This window comes from Passer montanus, unplaced genomic scaffold (genome assembly GCF_014805655.1).
Source record: "Passer montanus isolate IOZ18808 unplaced genomic scaffold, ASM1480565v1 scaffold100, whole genome shotgun sequence".
Lineage (NCBI taxonomy): Eukaryota > Metazoa > Chordata > Aves > Passeriformes > Passeridae > Passer > Passer montanus.
Window position 1 is genome coordinate 1054057 of NW_024356506.1, and position 25982 is coordinate 1080038.

General features: G+C 46.3%; 1 protein-coding gene across 16 annotated transcripts in view; it reads right to left on the reverse strand.

Annotated features, from left to right (window-relative positions):
* Window positions 1–25982, reverse strand: part of ADGRB1 (adhesion G protein-coupled receptor B1) — a 285104-nt gene that overhangs the window by 52012 nt on the left and 207110 nt on the right. For 10 of the 16 annotated variants that reach the window (XM_039714220.1, XM_039714238.1, XM_039714215.1 and 7 more), the window contains 4 exons: window positions 14543–14646; window positions 13319–13414; window positions 7038–7140; window positions 2642–2792 (listed from right to left, as the gene is read on the reverse strand). In XM_039714220.1, coding sequence (XP_039570154.1) covers window positions 2642–2792; window positions 7038–7140; window positions 13319–13414; window positions 14543–14646 — 454 coding nt within the window. The remainder of the gene's footprint in view (window positions 1–2641; window positions 2793–7037; window positions 7141–13318; window positions 13415–14542; window positions 14647–25982) is intronic. The other 6 variants (XM_039714252.1, XM_039714297.1, XM_039714289.1 and 3 more) reach the window with 2 other exon arrangements.

The following is a 25982-nucleotide window of genomic DNA, read 5'->3' on the forward strand; positions in this document are numbered from 1 at the left end:
AACTGGCCTGTTCCATATACCTGGTGTGGTAGAGGCAGTACCAGCAAGGCTTTGGGGGCTTTCTGCACAAAGGGAATTTAACACCCACAATCCCAAATAAACCCATTCAAAACCTCTTTCAAAGAATTTTGTACTTCCAGGTCACAGGAGAATCAGGCCGTGTGTTAATCATGTTCCACTAGAGAAGATGTTTCCTAATAATTCCCAAGAGCCATTCTTGTTATAAACAGCTGAAGACCCACTCAGAGGCTGAGCTATGGCAGCATTAAAAATCCAGCTGTGGAAACTATAACAGGGTCATAAAAATCCTGACAAGAAATATTTCTTCTTTATTGGGGCTAAATATGATGACTGAGCTGTTCCCAGGGAACAATTTATCTGTCTATTCTAAACCGGAGAATATCCTGAATTGGAAGGCTCCACAAGGATCATCAAGTCCAGCTCCTGACCCTGCACAGGATCACCCGAAGAGTCACATCACGAACTTGGGAGCATTGTCCAAGCACGGACAAGAATCGTTAATAATAATTGTTACTAATAATAATTTAAAAATTGAATTGCAAAGTTGCACATCCAAGAGGAGACCAAAGAAATATAAAATAATCCTCCCTGCTGCTGAAATTCTCTGCAGCTTCAATGAGCTACAGCTGAGAACTTGGCAAAGACGTCTCGAACGACGGCTTAGAGAAATGCAAATGTGCAAAGAGGGGAAAGGGGGGAGAACCAGCCCATGACAAAGTGAATTGTGCTAATTATTTCAGATTATGCTCTTTAAAACATATTTTCGGCTTCTTTCCTCTTACAAGTGCCATTAATCCCAGCTCTACAGCTGAAGTCTAGCAGGATGCTAAATATCCAAAATTCCCTTGCCGCCTTAATAGGCAAGAGTGTTCTTCATTTCTTGTCCTAACCTACTCCAAATGGTTATTATGCATCATTTATCAGCAGTGCATCCTAGCTCAGAGCTGACTACATTTTACTAGCAGTGCAAATTATGCATCTACACATGTAGGGGGATTTTTTTTTTTTTAATCTGTACAGACTACAAATGTGAATGTTGCTCATCCAAAATTCCCTTGGCTAACACGCCCATCTGTCCCAGCTTTCACAAAACAGGGGGGAAAAAATCCCTTTTTATTACCTAGGAAAGCTATTAGTCTGTTACATTTGATATCCCTGATGTTGCTGGAGTCACTAAGGAGGTATAAACATATGCATGAGCACACCCAGGCTCCTGCAGCCTGTCCTCTGCAGGTATCGTGGTTCTGCTCCCGCTAACAGGCAAACCCTGGATTTTAATAACACAATTTATTTTCTATTGTAAGCAAAAGCTTAGGAGGGAAAACTTAAAGGGATGAAGGCGCTGCAACGAGGACAGCTCTTGATGTGCCAGAAGAAATCACATCAGGGTGCTTGGTAAGCACCAGAAATCTCTTGCCTGGGGTGAATTGTGAGACTTCAGTAGTAGAATGAGACATTAATAGAGCCCAGCCACACTCCTTTCTTTCCTTTGCCTCCTCACTTCTCAGCAACTTTTTGTGCCGCTGCTCCTTTCAAAAACACCCTTGTTATCGTTTTGAAAGCCCAGGTTTATGGGTTTGTATTTGTTTTCTACTACAGAATGCATCATTTAAGGCTAATAAATTAAACATACGGCAAAGGCAGTGGGAGAAAAATTAGTTACAAGCATCTGCAGCAGTCTCGCAGTTTATTTGTCTCCGAAAGGCACTGCTGCCATGGAGACAGGATTTCAGAGTTTGCTTCACTCCAGGTTGCTCTGCAGAATCTTAGAACCATAAAATCATTGAGGTTAAAAAGACCTCCAGGATCATTGAGTCCAACCAGGTCCACTACTAAACCATGACCCTAAATGTCACTGCTTCATGGGTTTTTGAGCGCTTCCAGGGATGCTGATTCCACCACTTCCCTGGGCAGCCTGTTCCAATGCTTGGCCATCCTTTCAGTGATAAAATTTTCCCTAATATCCCATGTAAACCTTCCCTGGTGCAACTGGAGCTGTTTCCTTTTGCTGTATTACTTAGGAGCAGAGCCTGGCCCACGCCGGCTGCACCCTCCTGTCAGGTGGAGAGTGAGAAGGTCCTCCTGATCCTCCTTTTCTCCAGGCTGAGCCCTCACAGCTCCCTCAACCACTCCTGGTGCTCCAGACCCCTCCCCAGCTCCATTGCCATCTCTGGACATTTTCCAGCACTTCAATGACTTTCTTGTAGAGAGGAGTCCAAAACCGACCCCACAATTGGAGCTGTGGCCTCAGCAGTGCCCAGCACAGAGGGACAATCCCTGCCCTGGTCCTGCTGATCCAGACCAGGATTCCCTTGGCTGGTATGTACCAGCAGAACACATCCAACACAGAGGGAGACAGAGACAGAAAAGTAGAAAGCAAGAAACAGACCCAAGCCCAGGAGAAACCACTCCTGGAGCACCCTCTGAAACCTGAACTCGACTCCTCTATTTTCGAGTGCGCCGGGCAGGAGGTTCAACTTCTGGCTCTCCATTTTTAACCATTTCAGCCCTTCTTGAAACCCCTGGAAGGGTTCCAAGCACTCTCTGCCAAGCATCCTGAGGAGCACCAGCCCCTCCTACAGCCTGGTCCTTCTCTGCTCCACAGCCCCCGGATCCTCACCCCATCCGAGACACAAGAAGCGCTTGCGGATGATGCGGTTCCGTAACCGGCCCGTCACGGCCATGTAGGACTGCCAGGCCTCGGTCAGCACCCAGCAGAAAGAGGAGAGGAAGAAGAAGTGCAAGAAAGCCGCCACCAGCGTGCAGATCACCTGCAGAGAGGAGGAAAGGAGGACACGTGAGAGAAGCGGCAGGCAGGGAGAGCAGCGGGGAGCAGAGAGGAAGGTGCGGGGAGACAATTCCAAACCGGGCTCTGGAAGGAAAAGTCATGGAGATCAGGACACGGAAACACTGTTTTAGAGGGGCAGGCTCCTCCAAAATCTTTGACTTAGCAAAGATCAAAGTCTTAAATTTAAGTACTATGTGAAAATCATCTGCTCTTAAGCATGTTCTTTAGGACAAGGTCATGGTTAACACTTTAGAAGAATTGTGAAATTATAGAATTGTTTGAGTGGGGAGGGACCTCAAAGATAATTTAATTACAACCTCCCCAAAACAGGCAAGGACACCTTCCACTAGAAGCCTGAGCACACAACCCATCCTGGTGCTTTCTTGGCTTCAGCAGCATATATTTAATTTCCAAATCATCCAAACTATTGCCATGATCCTTACACGGCTGGGGGGATGGAGCAGTTGGTAAACAGTGCACTAATCTCAGCTCAAAAGGTTTGCAAAGCACCACGTCCCTGGCAGCCCAGCCATGGAAATGAAATCTGAGGAAGGTAATTTGGATGGTGTCCCTGCCAGAAAAACAGGGCTGAGTGAAAGAGTTAAGCCGTGAGAGCTGGGTGAAACCATGGCTGCCAGGGGCTGGGAAAGGACTGCAAATATGAGGGCACAGTTGTCCAAGAGCACATAACCAGCAGAGAGGAGAAAAAAAAAAAAGAAAAAAAAAAAAAGAAAGAAAACTCCCCTAGATTACAAAGAATTTCATAATGGTGAGCTCTACTACTTGGTGGGGAAATCTCACAAGGGAAATGCAGGCAGCTTAAGCCATTTAAAATTAAACTGGGGAAAGAACTGGCAAATGCATTATGAAGAACAATCCCAGAGTGCCAGGGAGATGGACTGGAAAGCTGACAAGCTCGTCTTTGTTTTAACTGAGCAAGGCCAAATCTTTCACTGGTGCAAATTGGTGCCGCTCTGTTTCACTCAGCCAGTTTTCCCCCCATCTGGGAGCTGGAAACTGTGAATCAATGTACTCGAGAAGAAAGTGATGGGAAGAAACTCCAGTGGCTCCTGAGGAGAAGGGAGAGCAAATAGATTTTAAAAGTGACTATGGATGAAAAAAAAAAACATGGTTTCAGGCATTTGGGGGAGGGGGAGATTTATAATCAAGAATTTCTTTGCTTTGAGTTATATGGGGAAATGTGGACTTGGCTTTACGGTCAATGAACCTTTCTCTTTTTGCTCTTTTTTCAACCACCAGCATCTTTCAAGCCACAGTTCTCATGCACAGAGTGGCTTTTATCACAATTTTATCGGACTGCTCTCGATTCATCCACTGGCATCACCCGACGTTATCAGAGGCTGTGAATAAAAGCAAGACCATGTGTTCTCTGAGATAGGAACTGTCTTTTTTTGTTCCAGATTTGCATTTGACACAAAATCCCTCCATACTCTGCTTAAAAGTGGATTCGGGATGTCGGTTCACTACAAATAACAAGGCTCAAAATGATAATGCCCAGTAATTTTGATATTTTACAAGAATCCTAAAAAAAAGTGCTTCCTATTCATCAGCTTACAAACCCTATATGAAAGAGCTACAAACAGAGGATGCTTTCTGGAATGGATTTTAAGAGATTGCTATTTTAGAACCCTTTTCTTTTTTGACTGATATCAGGTACAACACTGTTCACATTGCCTTTTTGATTTGATTTCAAACCAACACAGTTCCTCCTTGTAAAGCGGGGAGAAAAGCTTTGCTTTACAATTTTGCACCACAGAGATACGTTTAGGTTTTTTTGGGTTTTTTTTGTTTTTTTTTTCTCAAATGAGTAGTTTTGACAGAAAGGGAAGAGAGGAGGGGAAGACAAGAGAAATATGCACATCTCAGCTGGACCAGGATGAACTCATCGCCTCAAATGAACTTGGCCAACTGATAGGCAGGCAAATATTTGCTTCTGCAACCTCTGCTGCACGTTTTCCCTTCCTTGTGGGGAAAACCAAACATCCCCACGAAGGGCTAAGCACAGGGATATGATGTCCCAAGATCCAGCAGAGCCTGTCAGTCTGTCAAGGCCATTAGCCCTTGTTTTCCTTTAAGAGGAGAAATCTGTTCCCTTCCAGCACAAGCCTCAGAGACACGGCCACTTCCTGCAGCATCCCTTCCCTTTGTATCCCCGGATTGCTGACTGTAATTTTTTTTTTTAGCCTTTTCCCAGGCCTTTCATCTTCAAAAAGCTTAGCAAATCCAGGCGTGGAATCTCGCCTTTGAGGTTCCACGGATGGAAATCCAGGGAGAATTTGACATTTCCAGGGAAGCCGATACCGCAGAAATCTCCCCGAGAAGCCGCAATTATAAATCACCGACATTTTAAGGCGCTCTATTATCGATAATTGAATGTGAATAAAATCTTAATTTACGCTCCTTCGTCTCTCCTCTGCATAGTTTTCCCTCTCTGTTGCCTGCCAGAGACTGTTTACTAGATGGCTGAGAGGAAATCCAAGAATAACCTTTCTATTTCTGGGGTTTCATGCATATGGATGTGCGAAGAGCTAATCTGCCTCCTGCCATCGCTGCCGGGAGCTTTGAATCCCCACCAACAGCTCCGACAGTGAACTCCCAGAGTCACGGGACAAAAAATCCACCAGGGTGAACCTGGGTTCATAACTGTGCTCTGGAGGAGGTGGGAGAGGAGAAACACATCCAGCTCCTGTCCTGAGGTGAAGAAGAACCACCAAAGAGGAGGTCCAGCTGTGGTTTGTCCTGTTGAGCATCCCTTAGTGTTTCATCCCATGGAAAGAAGCACCCAGCACATGTTTGGTGTGGCAGAAAACACAAACAAGGAAAGCAGGAGCTTGGGTTTCCCTCTCTCCACCTCTTGCCAACCACAGTGGCAATGGAAAATAACTCTGCTTTGGGAAGGGAGTTTCTGAAGGGCACTTTGCAGCAGGAGCAGAGCTGGTTGCTTGTTTCCACACTTCTCTGCACACACAGGGCTCCAACAGCTGGAAAAGCTTTTCCTAAAACAACCTAACCCTAACCCAAAGGGTCTTCCATAGAAATGAATCCCTGATTCACTAAATCCTTCAGCTTCTCTGCAGGAATCATAAAATCACAGGATGGGTTGAGTTTTGGGAGGGACCTTAAAAACCATCTCATTCCAACCCACTGCCGTGGGCAGGAAGATTTTCTCTTTGCTCAAAGCTCTGTCCAACTTTGCTTTGAACACTTCCAGTGTTGGAACACCCACAATTTCTCTGGGCAACGTGTTCAGTGCCTCACAGGCAAGATTTTATTACTGATATGCTTCTAACAGTGATACCACGCTCATGCTGCCAAAGGAGGGGCTCAAAAAACCCAGCTGGTCACTGCTTCCTGTTAATCAATAACTAATTTTTGACTTCTGATTGTGATTTTGGCAGCAGAAAGAGTGGAGGAGGCGTCTTGATTCACGTTTTTTGGCTCAAAAAAGTTATGATGGCCAGAGCATTTTGGAAGAGGGGGAAATTTACAAGAGAAAAATACTAATGGTGAACAGTGATTTGTCATGTCAGACATCAACAGGGAACCTGAAAATGCTTGAGCTGGAAAAAAATCATGGAGGCAACACACGCCTCTCCAGCTGGATCTGTGGGAAGAGAGCAACCAGTGTTCATGGCTTGGAAAACCATGCTGGGCTTTGCCTGGACTGCTGGAGTCACTCTGGGATCTGCTCCGAGTCCCTCAAGGCCCTGCAGTGCTCACGGTGCATCTGGCAATGCTTCCCATCCCCAAAAAAGGTTGGACAGTTTTGTGCCTGTGTTCATTAACATCTGCCAAGTACTTTCAGCACAGAGTATAAAAACTGCCGGAGAAATAAATGTAAAGCTGAGAGGTTGTTTGTTTGGGGTTTTTTTTAAAGCCTTTTCTCAATCTGTCTTTGTAATTTTTTTGAAAATAAAGTGGTTAAAGCCTTGCAAATCACCACGCTTCTTCACCGTACCATGTGCCAGCTACTCTAGGCAGATATTCAAAAATATCACATTGGTTTTAATCAAAGCCCTGAGGATGCTGACAAATTATCAAAGAGAGAGTGAGAGAGAAAATTGAAATCTGCCATTTAGCCGTGTCTTTGACATGTTGCTAATTAACAGATGGAGGAAAAATGAGGAAGCGCTGCCTGAATGGATCATTTCAGTGCTAAATCAGGGGGAAAGCAAACAAATAAACAAAGCCCCAGTGGATCCCTTACCTTATTCCGGGTCTGGGTCTGTCCGATGAGGATGAGGGCGTTGGAGGAGATGATGGAGAGGCAGAAGTTGATGAGGATGACGGAGCGCTCCGAGCGGATGTACCTGCAGTGACAGAAGAGGGGAGGGAGACCCACCCTGTCACAGCCTGCCCTGGGTGACCTCTGGAAAGCAGCAATCCAGGCCAGGCTCTACAGAATTGCCAATTTCCTGAAGATTTTATGTGCTAGACAGACAAGAACAAGGGGGGAAGGGAGGGGGAGAAGATGTCTCCATCATCCCCATCAATGCTGGAGTTAGGAGCCAGCAAATGAGGGGCCAGCCTAGTCTGAGCCCCTCCTAAAACAGTAGAGTGCTGCAAATCTTCTTCAGCTCTGCCTACTTGAGACGGGGGCTTGAAAAGGAGCTTGAAAGAAAACAAACAGGCAACACACGGATAAGATTCCCAACCAAGAGCCACAGGCATGCTGGCGATGGAAGCAGATTACAAACACATGCACCTTGACAACAAAGTGTGTGTGATTCAGCATTCCACTTCCTTCAGCCTAACAACCCCTCCTGGGGTGAGAAGCATTGAGAAGCATTTCTCTGGCTTTTATATTTTTCTTTAATTTTTTTTTTTTTTTTTTTTTGGTATCACTTCTCCAAACTAGGCCAAATATGTAACTGCAGCTGTGGGTTTGGGACATCAGGGACAGCAGTTAGGGAGCTGTTGCCTTCAGCACCTTGCAGGAGCCAGCTATTTGTCATTTCTGATTTGCAGCACAGCACCAGGCTCGCTGCCGAGGTAAGTGCACCGCAATTAATTCAAACCACTGGCCAGGGAGGGAAATTTCTTTGAAGGCACTTTTATGTACACGATAAAACGAAAAGGGAACTGCAAAGGTGCAAGTCCTTAAGGACTGGCTCAAGATCTGACCACACCAATGTTCACACACGTGAATTATCTCAAAGATGCTGCAAGTGCCCTGCCTGAATGCCAGATGAGTGAAGAGGAGATGCTGATGCTTATATAAATTAGAAACAGATGTATTAATCAACCAGCTCATCCCTGGAGGCTAATACAGGATTATTTCCTATATTCCAGCACATCAACTATTTATGTTGGGAATTTAATTTCATTAATTAATTTTAGCCAGAGTGAGTTGGTCGTGCCTTGGCTGCAGAGTTTTGAGTTTCTGATGAGGAGGGCAGGATGGGTTTACTGCACGTGTGTGTTCTGCCAAGGGTAAATCTGTGCTTTAGACCTAATGAAGGCTGTAAAACTTTGATTTTTCAACGTCCCCTTGAGCTGTACCTTCAGACAAACACGTAAGGTGAAGATATGCTTTCCTGGATGCAAAAAACAAAAAAAAAATATAGCAAAGGTAGCATGAACTCCTACTTAATCTGTTGGAAATCTGGTTTATAGGAAGTTCTCCCTGAAACACTCCCAGCCCCAGAACAGGCTGCAAAATGTAGGATCCCTCCTCAGCAAGAAGCTGGGTTGACAGGCTGCAAAATGAACTTCTGGTTCCTTCCACAGCCAAGCTGAGCCCAAATTTCCTGATTTCACTGGGCTCCATACAGTGCTGGGCATCACCTGGACCCTGCTCCATTTGTGACTGGAGGGTCAGAAAAGACTGATACCTCAATTTTTTCATGCTTTGATTCTGTGAGGTAAAACCTCAAATCTACAGTCAGGAGCTTCTACAGGGCAGAAACAGAGATTTGGACTCTGTTCTGGTGGGAAGGAGATGTAATAAATCTGTGTAGCAACACTATGATCCCACTGCTATTAGCATGAACTTGTAAAGTCTTCCCTGGTCAGAAAAAGGTAAGAAATGAGTTGACCATAAATCTGCATTTTAACATAAGGGGAGATAACCCAGCTGCCTTAAGACTTTTTGCCCCTTAAGCCCCCTTAAACCAACTCTCTTTTTTCCCTGCTTCCCTTCACACCCTGAGAATTTGTCTTGTTCTCCAGATCCCTGAACCTCCAAAGAACAAGATGTGGGCTGGCAATGAAAAGAATCAGAATAATTTAAGTTGGGGGAAAAAAACAACCTCTCAAGTTCCCAGTCCAATCCCATGCCTAAAAAAAGGACTGATTTCAAAGTCAGATCAGGTTTCTCAGGGTCTCATCTGATTGAGATTTGAAAATCACCAGGAACAGAAATGCTACCACCTCTCTTGGCTGACTTATTACAGCACTAAACTGCTTAACTTAACTGCTCTCCTGGTGAAGGATTATTTTGCTTTATATCCAGCTGGGTCTTTTCCTGCTGCAGCTGGTGCCTCTAGACCTTTCCCTGCCTACCTCTGCAAGTTGTTTGGCTTCTCCATGACTGCTCTTTAGCAGCCTTCTCTTCTCCAAGTTTGTTCCCTTTGCCTCCTTTGGCATTCTCCGGCTCCCTCAGCACATACTGGATTTGTTGGGATGTGCTGGTATCTCTGGTATTGGGGGGATCCAACACTGGGCACCTTTTCCAGGTGTGGCCTCAGGAGTGTCCAGGTTGTTAAAGAAGACATTAAACAATGTTGGCCACTCTACCAACCCTGACCAGCTCTTGATTAGGCCTCAAACCTTTTTCTGCTACCCTCAAATCCTGCAGGAATTTCATCCAGGTATATAAAGCCACCAACCCAGTGCATAATTCCATGATCTGGATACAAAAATGCATTTGGAGACTGCGTTAATGGCCTTGGTAATGTCAAAATCCACACCAGCTGCTTCTCCCCACTGTCCATGTAAGCAGTCATCCCATCCCAAAAGGAAAACAGGGCAGCCAGGCACAACCTGTCTTCCACAAATCCTCACTGTCTATTCCCAATCGCTTCCCTGTCCATCATTTTGCCTGGAAATAACCTTTAGAGCTACTTGTTCTTTCATCATCCCAGGGGCTGTGTAGGCTGACCGGTCAGTTGTTCTCTGGATCCTCCTCCTTGCCCTTTTTTAAAGGTGGGTGTAACATTTGCCTTCTTCCAGCCTCCAGGAAGCTCCCCAGGTGACAGAGAGTGGCTCCACAGTCACACCAAACATCTCCCTCAATGCATCCCACGGATCTAAAAACACCCAAACACATTAAACAGTCTTTGTGACTCTTTTCCTTGGCAATGGGGAGCATTTTCTCCCTTGGATTCTGCCTCTGTGGAGGAATTTGGGTGCCTGGGAGCCAGCCTTGCCAGCAGAACATGGCAAAAAGTTACCATCACCTTTTCAACTTCCTTATCTACCAAGGTGCTTGTGCCACTCAACACCATTTCCTGGGAAATCCTTTGGTGCTGACGTACCTCCAGAACCCATTCCTGATGCCTTTCACATCCCTGACCACTTTCAAATGCAGCTGAGCTCTGACCATTCTAATCCTGCATTCCTGGGCAATTCTTCCAGAGTCCTCCTTGGTAGCCTGACCTGGATTCCAAACATTTCCTTGTTAAGTTTCTGCTCAGTCAGAATGCTAAGAAGACCTCCTGCCACGCTTGCTTTTTTCCCTTCCATTTCCTCTTCTCCAGCACAGGATGCTCCACAGAAAGAAATCACCAGACCCTCTGGCCAAAGAAGTCAGGAATTTGTATCAGAGGGGGGAAAAACATCGAACTTGATGGGTTTTGCCCAAAAACACATGTGCAGAAAAGACAGAACCACTCCAGGGTGCTGCCTTGGTACCCCTCAACTGATACATGGATTCTGTCTACTTATCAAAATATGCTGTACTCAGCCACAAAACTGGGGAAAACTCACTGCTAATTTAGAGAACTTCTGCTCCAGGCTGTGTTCTACAATCACAGGATATCTGAGTTGGAAGGGACCCACAAGGATCAGCAAGCCCAACTCCTGGCCCTGCACAGGACACCCCAACAATCCCACCCTGTGCCTGACAGCGTGTCCAAACACTCCTTGAGTTCTGGCATTTTTGGTGCTGTGACCATTCCCAGGGGTGACTGTTTCAGTGCTAAACCACCCTCTGAATTAAGAGATAGTTCCTGATAGCCAACCCTCCTGACACAGCTCCAGCCATTCCCTCAGGTCGTGTCACTGGTCACCAGCGAGGATCCCCACATGCTGTGTGAAGCCCTGCACCAGCTGAGACAGATGGAAAAGGTGGGAAAAGCCCACAGTCTGCTTCTCTGCCCCCATTAGACTCCTCTCCTCTCCACAAACTCTGAGTCACTGTGGCTTTCTCACCGTGTGTACACACATCCCTCTCCACACAGCCACTTACTCATCCCTGCCACCTCCCACCAGGGCCAGGAGTGCCTCAGCATCCCCAGCACAGGCAGAGCTCCTGGGTTTAAAGCAAGCCTTAACAGCCCCTCCAGAGCTCACTGACAGCCACTCAATCAATCCTCAGGAGTGAAAAAAGCTGGGGCTGCTCTCTTGCAGTGAAGCAGCACTCACCCAGCTGCTGCCAGGGACAGAGCTCTGCCCTGCCCCACATGCTGATGGGCTGGTGGATGAGCTGCTCGATAGCAGGGATCGATCCTGTGCTATGGAAAGGTCACTGACTCCAGAGGCTGTAGAGCTGCAACGAGTTCAGGGATGGAAAACACATCGGGGCACTCCTGAAACGCCAGTGTGTCAAGGAGCTCCTTGAAAAGAAGTTGTCATTTCACCTGTTCTGACTCCTGAGTGGTTGGGTTTTCCCCCCAAGTTTTTAATTTCTACTCCAGTTTTCAATTTTTTCCCTCAATTCCCCCTCTTTTCCCACACGGGTGGTGGAGCACGTGGCCCACACACAGATTGTGCCTCCAGCTGTGACCCAGGACAGGCAGTGCAGAGACAGAACAAGGTCACTCCACTTCCGTGGCCCACTGTGTCACTGACCCCTCTGTCGAGCCTGCTAATAAGACCAGAGACGCACCATCTGCAGCAGGGATTTTTGCAGCCATCTGTCCACTGGGAACTGGAGGGAGGCCACCAACAGGCCACCAACAGCCATCAAACAGAAACAACTTCCAGTTTCCAACGGGGCCGTGCCAAGTTGGCCGTGTCTGAAGTGATCACTTGCCTCAAAAAAAGCTCGTGCCATTCATGCCAGTGGCTGAGTAGGTGCCACCAAGGAGCAGCCTTTATTTGGGGGTTTTGAATGGGGAGTGCAGAGAGAATTCATTTCCTCCCTGATACGCAGCCTGAAGCTGGGATCACCTCCCTGTTACTCTTGCCCCTCTTTTCTTCACCATGTTCCTCTCCCTCTTTCTCGCCCTCCCTTCTTTTCTGGTTCCCATATACACAAACAAACCCTAGCTGGGCAAAATTCTGGGAAAGCTTCCAGATTGTCAGCCTCAGCGAGCTTATTCATCAGAAGTGTTTCATACTCAAGCTGGGTCTATGGATGCATGCTCCAGATGCCTTTGTCCAGAGTTCTGAATGGGCAATTTTCCGGCCAAAGCTCCACGAAACAGCTGAGCTCTGGTGAGTGCTCTCCACACAAGATCAAGCAGCCAGGACATGAGGAGTTTCTCTCTAGCATGGTGGAAAAGAACCACTTTGATGCTGCCCCTGTGTTTTGGAGACAATAATACTGCTGATTCCATTTCTAAGCACTCCTCCAGCTGCTGTCTATCAGAATATACAACATTTAGGGCAAAACAAAGTGGGAGCCAGGAGATAATGTTGAATACAAAGTTCCTGAGACCATTAATAGGAAAGCACATTCACGTCCAGCAGCTATGCCTAAAATAAAAAGGACACACAGAGCGCTCAGGGCTCAGCCACGGGAATGCTGCGAAGTTTGGAAAACATGAAAACATGATCTACAGAGAAGAAATGGAACAAACTCAGCGCACCAAAGAGAAATTCTAGAGATCACCCGATCATGCTTTACAAATATTTACACAGAGAGACTCAGGATAGAGAGCCCTTCAATCAAGATATAGCTGGTCTCAGGATCACTTGGAAATGCATGTCCATCCTTGGCTAGCTCAGAAATACCCATTCAAGCCTCCCTTAAACGTGTCCTCCCATTCCTGCTGATCGTTTTGGCCACAGGCATAAGGCAAAGAGTGGAATGAGAAATTAAACAGAACATATTTGAAACAGGTCAGGCAATTTACTGTCCTCAATAACAGTAAATATTGGAGGGGTAGAGGGGAGCACAGTCCTGGAAAAAAATACACCATGTTATTCCAAATGGCTCTGGCATGCTCCAAACTGATTCAGCCTCATGTCTGAGCTTGGGCTTCAGATCCTGACCCTGTTTCTGATAGGAAAGAGAGGGTGAGGCTCGAACGCTTGCTCTTTAATCTTCTATCCTAACTTTCCACTTGATCCTGACACCAGTGACCCCAGCAAGTCACCTACCGGCGCTGCTCAGTGCCGCCCAGCCTGAGGAAAAGCAGGAGAGGACAAGGACTTGAGCACATCCAATGATACCCCAGGCACGGAAAAACCTGAGTTCTAGATAAACGTTATCATGATCAGTCTTCATCTGCCAAAATTAACCAGCCACTATGCACTGTCACAGTATCAACAAAAAAAAAAAAGATGCATTTTTGCTCAGTTTTTACGCTCTTGTTTCTTTCCTCTATCAAAGCGCAGGAAAAGTTATCTCAATTCAATCTCTAAATGGAATTTACCCTTTCTTTCCTGCTGAGAAGAAGCACTGCACAAAATCAGAGCCTCACACTGATCCCTTCTCCCAAAAGGATCACCAATAATACCCAACTGTACTCCCTGCAGCCACTGCATTTGGATTTCACAGACATTCACCTGGTTCTGATTTGTCTTTGCTTGGCCTCGAGCCATGAAGGTCTCAGCGTGTTTGCCATGGATTTAGGAGAGACATGGATCTTGTAGGATAAACTCAGACCTTGTTCAAGGCAATACAGGGAGAAAATCCCTTGCACACCTCGGGTCCTCCAGCTTAGAGTCACCAGAATGTATCTAACAGGGGCATGGGCCAATTGTTCATTAAAGCTTTGCTTCAAAATCCCTTCAGCCTCCATAAATGGCACAATTTTAGGTTCCACCTGACCTGTGTACAGGAGCTGTCAGCAATGGGATGTACTGAGGGATCCCATATGCATCTGAAGCTGAAGGCAAAACGTAGCTAAAAAGCTGGGGAGTTATTTAGATGATTTAACATCCTTAAGCTCCTGAAAAGTTCTGTCAGTTCTTCAGGCCAGATGTTTTCATGGCAGGTCACGGAGGTTTGGATGTTCCCAAAGAATTACCTTGCAGCAGCATCTGCCTGCCAAGAGGCCGTGCGTGTCCACCTCGCCTCTGACAAGGTTTCCTGGGGTACACAAAGGCATCGAAACCAGCACGAGGCTTTTGGAAATGGAACAATGTCCCTACATGAGGGCATGGCACTAATTTCACTCTGCTAATTTCTCTGGCACCGAAAGGAGAGAATGATGCCAGCCAAGCCACCAGGATGACTTTCTGCAGGGCCCACTCGTTCCCAAACAGTTCTTCCTCAAACACCAGACACCCAAAACCACAGAGCAAACATTCCAGAGAATCCATGTAGGTCAAAAGACAGTTACTTTCCCCAAAAAGAAGAGAAGAGAATGAAAGCCATACCTCCAAACAGAGACATAAATGATAATCAACAGCAAAAGTGTCAGCGAGGATACTCCACAGCCTACAATTAACGTGACAGAGGGGACCAGCACCTTTTCCATGTTCTGAAAGAGAGAAAGTGAGACATTAAAAAATAAGTTCAGCCAATTCTACCATGAAAATGCCATGGCAAGAACTCTGCTTGTTGGTGTGCCCACTCAGCTGACCTTCACATCACACTGTGCGTACAAACAAACAGGGAAGGAGACCAGGATCTGTTTCTGCCTGACCCAGCCTTTTTCTTTTTTTTGGACCTGATTCTGCTCCCACAAGCCAGTGCCAAGCCTGGGTAACAATTCTGATATCCATGGAAGGCAGGCATGTGAAAGGTGTTATGAGAGGAGGATCAGGCTCTTCATATCCAGCGTGAAAGCGGGAAGATAATTAATGAAGCAATAACAGAACAATTACAAACGAGCTCTTCTGGGACGGCGGTGATGAAGGGTGGAGGATGAAAAGAAGGTGAAAATTTTCCACCAACCACAAACATTCATCTGGAAAAGGATGAAATGAAGCAAGGGAAGAAAAAACAAGATGTGTACCCTCCCCAGGGATCCACCATCCATCAATTCACTGCTCTTACACCACTGCACAAGGCATTTTTTCATAGAAGGGGATCGCACAGGCTGGAAAACCTGGTGTGGAGTGGTTCTTTTTCCTGACTGAATACAAAAGAACATCAGCTCTTGCAACATGAAGAGCAAACACACGCTGTAACCTCTCTAATGGAGCTCTCTGCATCCTGTGACTGTAACTACCCAACATCTGCCACGCTGATATCACTGAACTCGCCCTGTCCTCAGCTCAGAGCGAGGAGCTCAATCCCACTTGGCTTTCCCTGCTGCAGGCATTTTTTTCCCCCCCGGCATGTTTTTTATTTCCACATCAGTGATCTCTGCTGGCAGGGAGGCAGAGAGAGGCAGAGCCCCACGCAGAACAGACACCCAAGGACCCTCTGTTTGGGGCCACACCGTTTGCAGGGGACAGGGAGCCCAGTCAAGGTTGTCATTAGACTGGCACAGCACCAGCACCTTGCACTTCACTCACGGAGATGAGATGGCTTCTGACACAGCAAGGGCTTAGCACAGGAGATAAAATAAAAAAAAAGAAAAGTAAATTATGCATGAATTTGGGAATGAAACAAGCAGTCCTCTAAGGACTTGACTACACCGTTTTTTTGGCAGGCATGAGGCTGCTCAGCCTGAACCTCCAGTCAGAGGGATGCCATGGAGCTGAGGCTACAGCAGCTCTGTTCCAGGCTACTGAGCCTTCTGCGAAGTGAAATACATCAGGCAGGGCTCAGAGCTGGGTTTAAATGGAGCCTGGCCAGCTCAGCACATGGCCAAACCAAACCTGTGTCCACTCACTCAAAGCCCACAGTCACAACAGGGTCACTCCACAAAAAGAGATGAACAATCCTGACACACAGAGGTCAGAGCTGAACTGTCCCTGAATTTCTGAGGGCTTGGGAAAATCCTCCTTATTTGTTTATTTTGAGCAAGGACACCTCTCACAGCTGAGGGGAATTAATGAGGAACAAAACTTTCACCACTCCACTGCAAGGAACCCCTCAGCAGCTTCCAAAATTTAGTGACACCCTGTAGAAGTCTAGAAAATAATGGGATTAATGTGAATGTCTCAAACATGAATGCCAATGGAGCCAACCAAGAATTGCTGGTAATAACACACTGTGAGCAAGAAAAAGGTGAGGTTGGAGAAGGGGCCATGCACAGGTAGGGCAGCACTTTTCTGGGAAAAAAAATCCTTTTTCTGGTGCCTGGAAATCAGCACAACTCAGCACAGTGCAGGCACAGAATAAGGTTGAGAACTGAGCATGGACTAATGGGTGGATCAAGACCACCCCAGATCCCTGAAAGCTCCAACCCACTTCCAGAAAGATCTAGAAGAACAGGCTGTGCATGACAACTGACTTGTATGGAAAGAGAGAGACTTATCTCCAAAGCAGAGAAAACTGATCTATAAAAAGGCACTCCCTGGGCTCATGGGCACCCCAGGACCCTGGACACCCCATCAGCTGGATCAACACTGGAGCCAGCACTGGTGATTTCTCTTTTTCCCTTTCCTTGTTTCTCTCTCCCTTTCTTTAATCTACCTCCTTTTTCCCTTCCACTCTACCCCTTTATCCAAAACCCACTGCTGTGTGCTGGCACCAGATCAGGGACTAATAACAATTTCCATCTGTAATTCACTTATAAAACTTGGGGCCCCTCTGACTTCTGCCATTCCTTTTGGCCAAAAATGTTGTGTGCCTCCTTCCCCTTAAGGGTGGGATGTCTTGCACAGTCAATGGCTTGAGTACCCAGCTGGCACCAAAAGGAGTACAGGTGGTCTGAGGGACCTTCAGTTGCAGACCAGCTACAGACAAGAAACCTGAGCCTCACCAATCCCTCCTGCATCTCCCTCTGCCTTTAGATTCTCAAAATGCTCATGAAAGAGATGTTTCAGCTCTCCTGTGGGTTCTTTTCCGAAACTTTACAAACACTTGGGTCACTGTGTTTTTTTGTATCAACTCCTCTGAACTGTGCTCCCACTCTGAGAATTTACTCCTGCCAAATATTCATGCTAGGGTAGAAGCATTATTTGGGAACGAGATAAACATAAATTTCAATGAAAATATCAACGCTTTGATTTTGTCTTCCATCAAACAAAATTGAATTTGGACATCATCCAGGCAGGGTGAGTGCTGATATCACATATTTCGCTCTTTATAAACTGAAATGTGGAAAGGACTCTGATTTAGTCAGGTAGGATGTGGCAGAGATGGATGCAATGTCCTGCAGGAAGCCACAACTTTGTTTGTCCTCCCTGCAGAATCCTGGTGGACAACATCCCTGTCCCAGTGCAGAGGTTGTGACAAAAGCACTGTGGAACACAAGACACTCAGCTATGGATGGTTCCTTGTTCCCTCTCTCCAAGCTCTTTCCCAAGCCTTTCCCTCTCCCTGCTCCCCCCTTACAGCAATTTGAGTTCACATCACACAAATGGTGGCCTGGGACGAGCATCGATTGTGACATTTGATTTAAGTAGGTCTCATTTCACTGACTTTTCATGGGTAAATGGATAAAAGTGGGGGAGGAGCTCCATTAAAGCAAAAAAAGCCCGACATGTAACTCATTCCTGAACCATCAAGGGAATGGAGTTTGGTTTTTAAGAGATGAGAAGGCTGCATCCCTAAATCCCAACACTGCAACCCCTCCCTCCCACATCCTCCCTGAGATCCCTCCACCTCAAAAGACCTCAGGTTCTCTCACTGCCTACTCCATCCACTGTCCCACATCATCCATAACCCTCTCCTAGACCCTGAAGCTAATTAAGGATCTTCCACATGTACTGGATCATTCCTAAGCTCAGATGTTTGCTCCCAGACAAGGCATTACACAAATGATGACTGGCCAAGCTCAAGCCAGGCTTTAGGGTAATAACTGATGTCCATCTGCAGCCCATCCCACAGGAAAGACTCGGATCTGCATCTCCTTCTCCCTCCTACAAAATTTCACAAACCTCATGTCTAGAAGAAAGGCTTTTGCTGAAGAGATGCCATGAAGCTCATCCCTCCACCCTACAGGAAAGGAAGGATTGGTCCAGCCCTGATGGGATTTTTGTTGGCACCAGGAAGGGGGTTACCACAAAAATCACTGGCTGCAGGAAGAAGAGGAGCTTGCTCCTTTGGGAATATGCAAATAATCAAGGTTGGAAAAGACCTTTAAGATCAGCAAGTCCAACCATCAACCCAACACCACCATCACACTCACCACTAAACCATGTCCTCCCTCAAGTGCCACATCCACATTTTTTGATCACTTCCAGGGATAGTGACTCTGTTATTTCCTTGCTTCAGTTCTTTACCACCTTTTCCATGAAGAATTTTTTCCTAATATTCAATCTAAACCTCCCCCGGTGCAACTTGAGGGCATTTACTGTTATATTAAGCAAGTCCTAAAGACGTAAACCACAATATCTTAGGATTCTGTTTTCTTCCTTCATTATTAAGGTTTCCTTGTCCTCCCCATCTTCTTTCTCTACCCACCACATCTTCCGTTCAGCAAACAAATCATCATTTGTTTTATTTTTTCTGACTAATTAAACCCCCTGACAGAAGGTGGTCAGATGCTGCTGGATCTGAGCCTTGCGAGGAAAATTTCCTTAAAGAAGGAAAAATGGGGAAATCAAGGTTGGCTTAAAAAATAAAGATGCTACCCACATAAAAAATGTCAACGTATGAGAAGGAACAGTCTTATGGGGTTTCCACAGCACCACAGCTGAGGAAAAAACAGGTTGTTTGCAGATGAAAAAAATGGCTAATTGCAGGCCAGGAATAGAATCCCTACCTGCCTGGACTGGAGGTGGTCCCAGAGAGGAACTGCTAAGAGGGGCCACCCAAAAAACCCCCTGAAACACAGAAAAATCTGTGCCTGTTTGGAGCTGGAAATAAAACTTTTCCCTGGGCCAGTCGGGAACAGAGCAGGTCGTTCTGAGTCGCAAGGGCTGCGATTCTGTCACCATGCATGACAGGGGAGGAGGAAGGCAATCAATGACATCAGCCAGGATGGAAATAACAAGCGCTGCTGCCTGGGGCCACTCGCTGTCCTGCCACCTCATCGCTCTGCCTGGCAGGGCAGAAGGACGCTCCTCCCCTCCTTCCCTTTACAATTTCACCTTGCTTCCTTCTTTTTCCTTCTCTTCCTTTCTCCCTAAGTTTTTGCTCTCCTTTGTCTTCTCTGTCTCCTTTCCTTTGGCTATTTCCCAAGGCATATTCTGCCTTTTCTTCTTGCTCTTAATGCATTTTTCCGGCTCTCCCCCCTTTCAAATTCTCTCCATTTCTCCCTTTCCTTCTCTGGCTTTCTGCAGAACGCTGTGAAAAGCGACTCGATTTGAGTTGTGCTTTTTCCATTACCCTGCTCTGGCTCCAGGGTCAAACAGGCTCCAATTAGAACAAAGTATTTCTTAATGCTGTGCAGTTTGCCCCAGACCTTACAACCAAGCTGTTCTTTCTGCTTTTTCCATCCTTTATTCCAAGAAAGGCTTGAACAAAGTCTTTATAGGCACAACATCACACCAATAAAATCACCGAAAAATTAAACCATTTATTCTGCTCTGAAATTAAACACAGGCACACGAGGTTAGAATTTGGGGGGGTTGGGCTCTGTTTGGTTTTAGAAATGTGTTTGCTATTCATAACAGTTGCCTTGAGCCTGACTTCCTGCACATTTGGAATTAAAGATTCATGAAGTCAGAGAATTGCAGGAGCTCCGGTTGCAAGGGACATCTCCAGCTTTACAACCCAATTTGCTGCTTGGAGCAAGACCAGCACTAACATCAGGTGAGGTTGGTGATGGCTTTGTCTGGATTTGGGAAGTCTCCAGGATGGAGAGCTCTCATCCCAGAGGTGCCCATTCCAGAGCCACAGCTCTCTATTCGACAGAGCTTTTCCTGAGGTCGCACAAGGGGAGGTTTAGATTGGCTATCAGGAAGAATTTTTTCACTGAAAAGCAGTGAAACAGGCTGCTCAGGGAAGTGGTGGAACCTGCATCCCAGGAAGTGTTAAGGAAATGTCTGGAAATTGCACTTAGGGAAGTGGTTTAGCCATGAACGTGGCATTACCAGGTTAATGCTTGGACTTGACAGTCTTGGAGATTTTTTTCTCAACCTAAATTATTCCACACACCTCCCGAGCTGCAGTTTGTCTTTTCCTCCTTGTCAAACCACCAGGCACAAGCCAGAGGAATTTGGTTTTATAATTTTTGTAACTGTCCCACAGGCTGTGACCAGAGTGCCCTTTACATCTTTGCAAGACCGAGCAAGTCCCTCTCCCTCCCCTCACAGGTCACAGGCTCAAAGCAACCAGGCTCACTCCACTCTCCTGACACAGACCTGGACCAGCTTGGTGGGATTTACTCCAGGAATTGCACAGGAATGGTTCAGCTCTGCCACTGGCCCAAAGGCTTTTTATGACTCCTGTGAAGATGTTTTTTTTAAGCCACACTGTATTGATTTCACTGCTGGTTGGACAACTCTTGTCAAAGCAGGGAGAGAGGTGTCAAAATTGCTGGGAAATAATGCTTTTAGCAGGGCTTACAGAAGCAAACAGCTTCCAGAACAAAAGGTGTGTGTCAGTGCTGGAGAAAACAACTCAGGAGGGTTGAATGACCAAGAGGTGAATGTGCTCTTGTCAGCTGCCAAAAAAACACTGATTTTTTTTTAATCCCCAATTCAGGATTTCTCATCCAGGCTCAGGCCCTGTGGATATCACATTTATATTTCATTGGGATGGGAAATTTCCATGTACCCTGTGTGTGCTCAAGGGAAGGCTTAGTTTTCTTTCACTTGACCAGAGATTTCCTGCAGAAGTACAGGGAGAGAGGGAAAGCAGGACACAAGCACTTCCTGGGGGATGTCAGGATTGGGCCAGGAGTGACAGGAGATTTTTTTTGGTGGGTCAGCCTTGTCAGAGGTCTACAGGGTTCACTCAGCTCAAAGCACACGAGCTGTAAGAAAGGACCAAAATATTCCTTTTTCCCCACAGAATCACAGAATAGTTTGAGTTGAAAGGGACCTTTGAAATCATCTCATTCAAACTCCCTGTCATGGACAGGGACACCTTCCACTATGCCAGGTTGTTCCAAGCCCCATCCTGCCTTGAACACTTCCAGGGATGGGGCAGCCACAGAATTCCTGTACAGCATGTGCCAGGGTTTCACTACCCTTACAAGAAAAAGTTTCTTTCCAATATTTAATATAATTCCACCCTCTTTCAGTTTAAGCCGTTCCCCCTCATCCTCTCACTCTGTGGCAGCAATGGCAGTGCTCAACAACCCAAAATACAGTCTCATACTGGCTACTAAAATTAACCCTATCCTGAATTAAACCTGTAAAAAAGTCTTTCCACCTTTATTATAACACTTCACCTATTAAAAAATCAAAATAAGGTCTCCCCAGAGCCTTCTCTTCTCCATCATTTATCCTCTGAGAAGGGCTTTGAGGTCCCTGCATGAAGAATTAGAGGAATCATTAATAAATCATCTTTTCACACCTTCTTTCTGGAAGATGTGACACCTTCCCAGTTCAGGCCCTGCCACTGCAATCCAGATCCAGAGGATTTCCACCTTGCTTTGCTTTCCTCCTATCAAAATCACAGACTTCCCATGTCAAAGCTAATAGTCACCCATTGCCAGGAACACATTTGTGGAGCTCAGGGCTCCTTTTATGTTATTTGTCCGGTCTAACAGGCAATTCTGTGTAATTACAGCACACAAAAATCACCCAGAGAGACGTCTTAACACGCTACTATTTATTAACAATCACTAACTCTTCAGTGGGTATTGACTCCTCTCACAAGATACAACCTGACAATTTGCTTTTAGTAAACAGCTTTGAAGAAGTTTTCAGGGCAGAGGAGTGGTCACTCAGCCTCTCCTTAATGGGAATTGTCAGAATAATTTCCTCCAGGCCGGCAGGGGATTACAGGAGTTAACAGTAGGCATTATGCACCTGCCAGTCAGCAATGCCCACTGCCAGGCTGGAACTCCCAGGCTGCTCTCCCAGTGCCTCAATGTCCAGTCCTGATGTCAAGGATGGAGGGATCAGGTCCATATTAATGCTGAGGAACTCTCTCCTCCTGACCACACAGCTGTTCCCAAACATTTTCACTACCACTCTTTAAAACACTTGAAGTTTTATTCGCTTTACTTGTCCCTTTCCAACTGCGCCTCGCTCAGCCAAGCTACTGAAATCCTGGTTTTATGGAGCTCTGATGAAGATCCTTGAGTCACCCTGCATCCCTCTGCCAGCTGTGGGATGGGAAGCAGAGTGAGGAGCTGGGGACCCCAAGGAGGAGAGCGGGGTCTACTCCCAGCTCGCCCACAGGTCAGCTGTGGACACACAGCTCCATCACTTAAGCCAATCTTTTCAAAGGACTCTCAGTGATCTGATTTAGGTGGCAAACACTGGCTTTATCTTCTTGGGGGCCTATTTTGATCCCCTGGACATGGAAGGGAATAATACTGCCCCTCCATCTCTCTTCCAAAGCTTAATTCAGCTTAGATTCCTGCTGTGTGCAAATGCCTCGGGGGGGTCCTAGGGCTCTGTCACAACAATCAAGCACCAGCACCTTATTCTCTGCTGTGCAAAACCTTTGGGAAGGATGGGGGAGAGACAGGAGAAAGCTTTTAGCTTAACTGTTTGTGAGCTGGTCAGATGGCATGGCTGGTTTTTAAACCTTTGCTTTTCATGCATATGGAAAAATTGTTCTGTTCCAGCCTTTCCCTTTAAAGCACAGAGAAAAGAAAATAAAATCATTTTCCACAATGAAGCTGGTAATAATAAAAATGGCCAATTCCTCCACAGGCAGGAGCTTTTTGCTGCTGAGAAAACAGGGGCAGAAGTGAACTTTAATCACGCTGTGCAGCAGCACTGACACGGGCACTGCGGGAAACAGCAAACCTCAATCTCCCCCTGTCAGCCCTGGAAAATCAAATCCTCCAGGATCCACTCCACTGCCCTGAGATGAAGTGGTACAATGCAGATATTCATACAAACATTCAAAGCAGAGGGGACTTGTCCATACTGCTCAGTACAACATTAATTCTCTAAAACTCCTTGAAATGAGGTTGTGCTGAGGTGAGGGTCGGCTGCTTCTCCCAGGCAAATAATGACAAGACAAGGGGAAATGCTCCCAAAATGCACCAGGAGAGGTTCAATTTGGATATTAGGAAAAACTTCTCTGTTGAAAGGGTGGTTAAGCATTGGGACAGGCTCTCCAGGAAGTCATCATTCCTGGAAATGTGAAAAAAAAGGAGTAGATGTGGCACTCTGAGTTATGTTTAGGGGGCGTGGTGGGATTCACTTGAAGGTTGGACTTGATGGTCTTGGAGGTCTTTCCTAACCTAAACACTTCTATGATCCATGGACCATGCCATGTCCTGAACACCGCTGGTTGCCACAAGCTAAGACACATCCAAGGAGCATTATAAAAATTAAACATTAGGGACAATTACAGGAGCTGCTAGAGCTGCTCCTGTTCTGAAGCTGCCTCTGCCATGGAACTTACAATTATTATCATTATCATAATAATCATTGTTACTACTACCACTATTACCATTACTGGCATTATTTTACCACAGGGACATATGCTCTGTAACTACTTTAAAAATGAATCTTCTTTCCTGCACCCTCCTGCTTGGAATTGCCCTTTCCTTGTGCTACACAGAGAACAACCAGTTCAAATTCCATAACTGACTTGGAAGCTCGCTGCCCTCATCCCCTGTAGCTTCCCAGCTGAGCACCTTGCAGGGAAATGTGGTAAGATTTACACATAGCTAAAATAAAATAAGTCCATAGCAGACTGGGAATGGAAAATGAGAGTAGAATCCAGACTGTGTTTATCCTGATTTAAGCAGTATTTTGGTTCCATGCCAGGTGACAGCATTTCACCAAATTACTCCAAACTAGCCCGCTGTTTGTTTTACACTATCAGTGGCGTGCTGGAGAGTGGTGCCAGAGCAGCAGCTCTCCCCACAGCATGGACAAAACGCTCCTTCCCCACTCCCCTGCATCCTGCCCTTTGGAGAGACCCACCTGAGGAGTGGGGAACATGGAAGGTCTCAGTCTCTGCAGGATGCAGATGCTGCCCCAGATGCTCAGATCACCCACCTGCCGACCATCACAGAGAGCAAATACCCACCTTCCCTTTCCCCCTGACTGCTGAAGAGCAGTCCATAAGGAAAACCTTCCTCCAAAGCACAAACAATGAACATTTGTGCAAAGACTGCACAAGCCATGCTTGAAGCATCTCTTAAAAACATTACTTTATCCAAGACCCTTCAGTTCAGAGAATCACGGAATATCCTGAGTTGGAGGAGACCCAGTGGGATCATCGAGTCCAACTCCTGGCCCTGCACAGGACACCCCAACACTCCCACCCAGTGCCTGAGAGAGTTGTCCAAACACTCCTTGAGCTCTGTCAGTCTTGGGGCCATGACCATTCCCTGGGGAACCTGTTCCAGCGCCAAACGACCCCCTGGATGAAGAATATTTTCCTGATTTCCAGTCTAACCCTCCCCTGACACAGCTCCAGCCATTCCCTCAGGTCCTACCACTGTCACAGAGAGAAGAAATTGCTGCTGCCCCTCTGCTTCCCCTCATGAGGAGGTTGATGAGGTCTCCCCTCAGTCTTCTCCAGGCTGAACAAACATTAATTATGACTTGCAGATGCTCCCATCCCTCACTCTTCAATCACTGAAGATCCCTGCCCTGGACCCAAACCAAGGCTGAACCAACAACCTTGGAGTAAATAGTCCCCAGTTCACTGCCAGTCCTCAGAGGCTTTCTTGGCTAAGAAAAGAAGATGAAGGGATTTCAGCCATTTGGGTTATTCTGCTGTTATGAGGGTAATGACAGCTTTATTCCCACTGCAATCCGAGGAGCCCCTGGGATCCAGCGTGTTTCCATCCCCAGCTGCTCACTGGGGAATCGCTGGTGCAAATTCCCTCCATGTGGAGCAGAGATCTCCAAGCAGCCCTCGAGGAATCAGCTTCCAACCCCAACCCCCAACTCATTCACAGCTGAGTGATTGGAAAGCGAAGCTGGAACAGCCCCTGGATTTACAGCTGTACTGAGCTGATATAAACAAAATCAAAAGTGGCCCCAGCAGTCGGATATTCCCCACCTGGGGAGATGCTGGCATGATTGCCATGTTTAAAAAGAGGGAAAAGAACCATTTGTCATGGAAAATGAAAGCATTGTCTCACTTGTGGGAAATGAGCGGAGTCATTTTGCTTTCACGGATTTATTGAATATATTCTGTATATTCTTGTGGTGTGCAGGGCAGGTAGGCAGCCAGCAATGAAGCTGCAGGCTGAGTTTTGGCTGGCTGATATCACACCCAGCACAATATCAGTTTCTTCATTAAACACTCCTCACATTCAGAGGGACATTTTGAGCTCAAATACTCCCGGTTACAACTCTGACATTACTTTTCCACACATAGTGCCCATTTTTGCTTAATGATTACCAAAATCTTGCCAGCAAGTTTATCTACCCAGCTATTACTTGATGGCAAAAGTATGAAGGGCACAAACCTTTCATAAACTGCTTCAATTTGGGCTTAAACGGACATAATAATAATGGCTTACCCATTTCCTACCTCATGGCAATTTAAGGGCAACCTCAGCCTTTCTGCAGGGCATAAAGGGCTCAGAGGTGAAGCAGATTGTCAAATTTACCTTAAAAATTGCCTTTCCAGGCCAAAGTACAACGGACATGGGTGCAGAATGATAGAAGAAAGACAAGCAACACTCAATAGTTTGCCTGACTCTTGGAACACGCTGCGCTCAGTCCCTGAAGTGCTTTGAGAAGGAAGATAATCTCATTTAGCACTAATTCT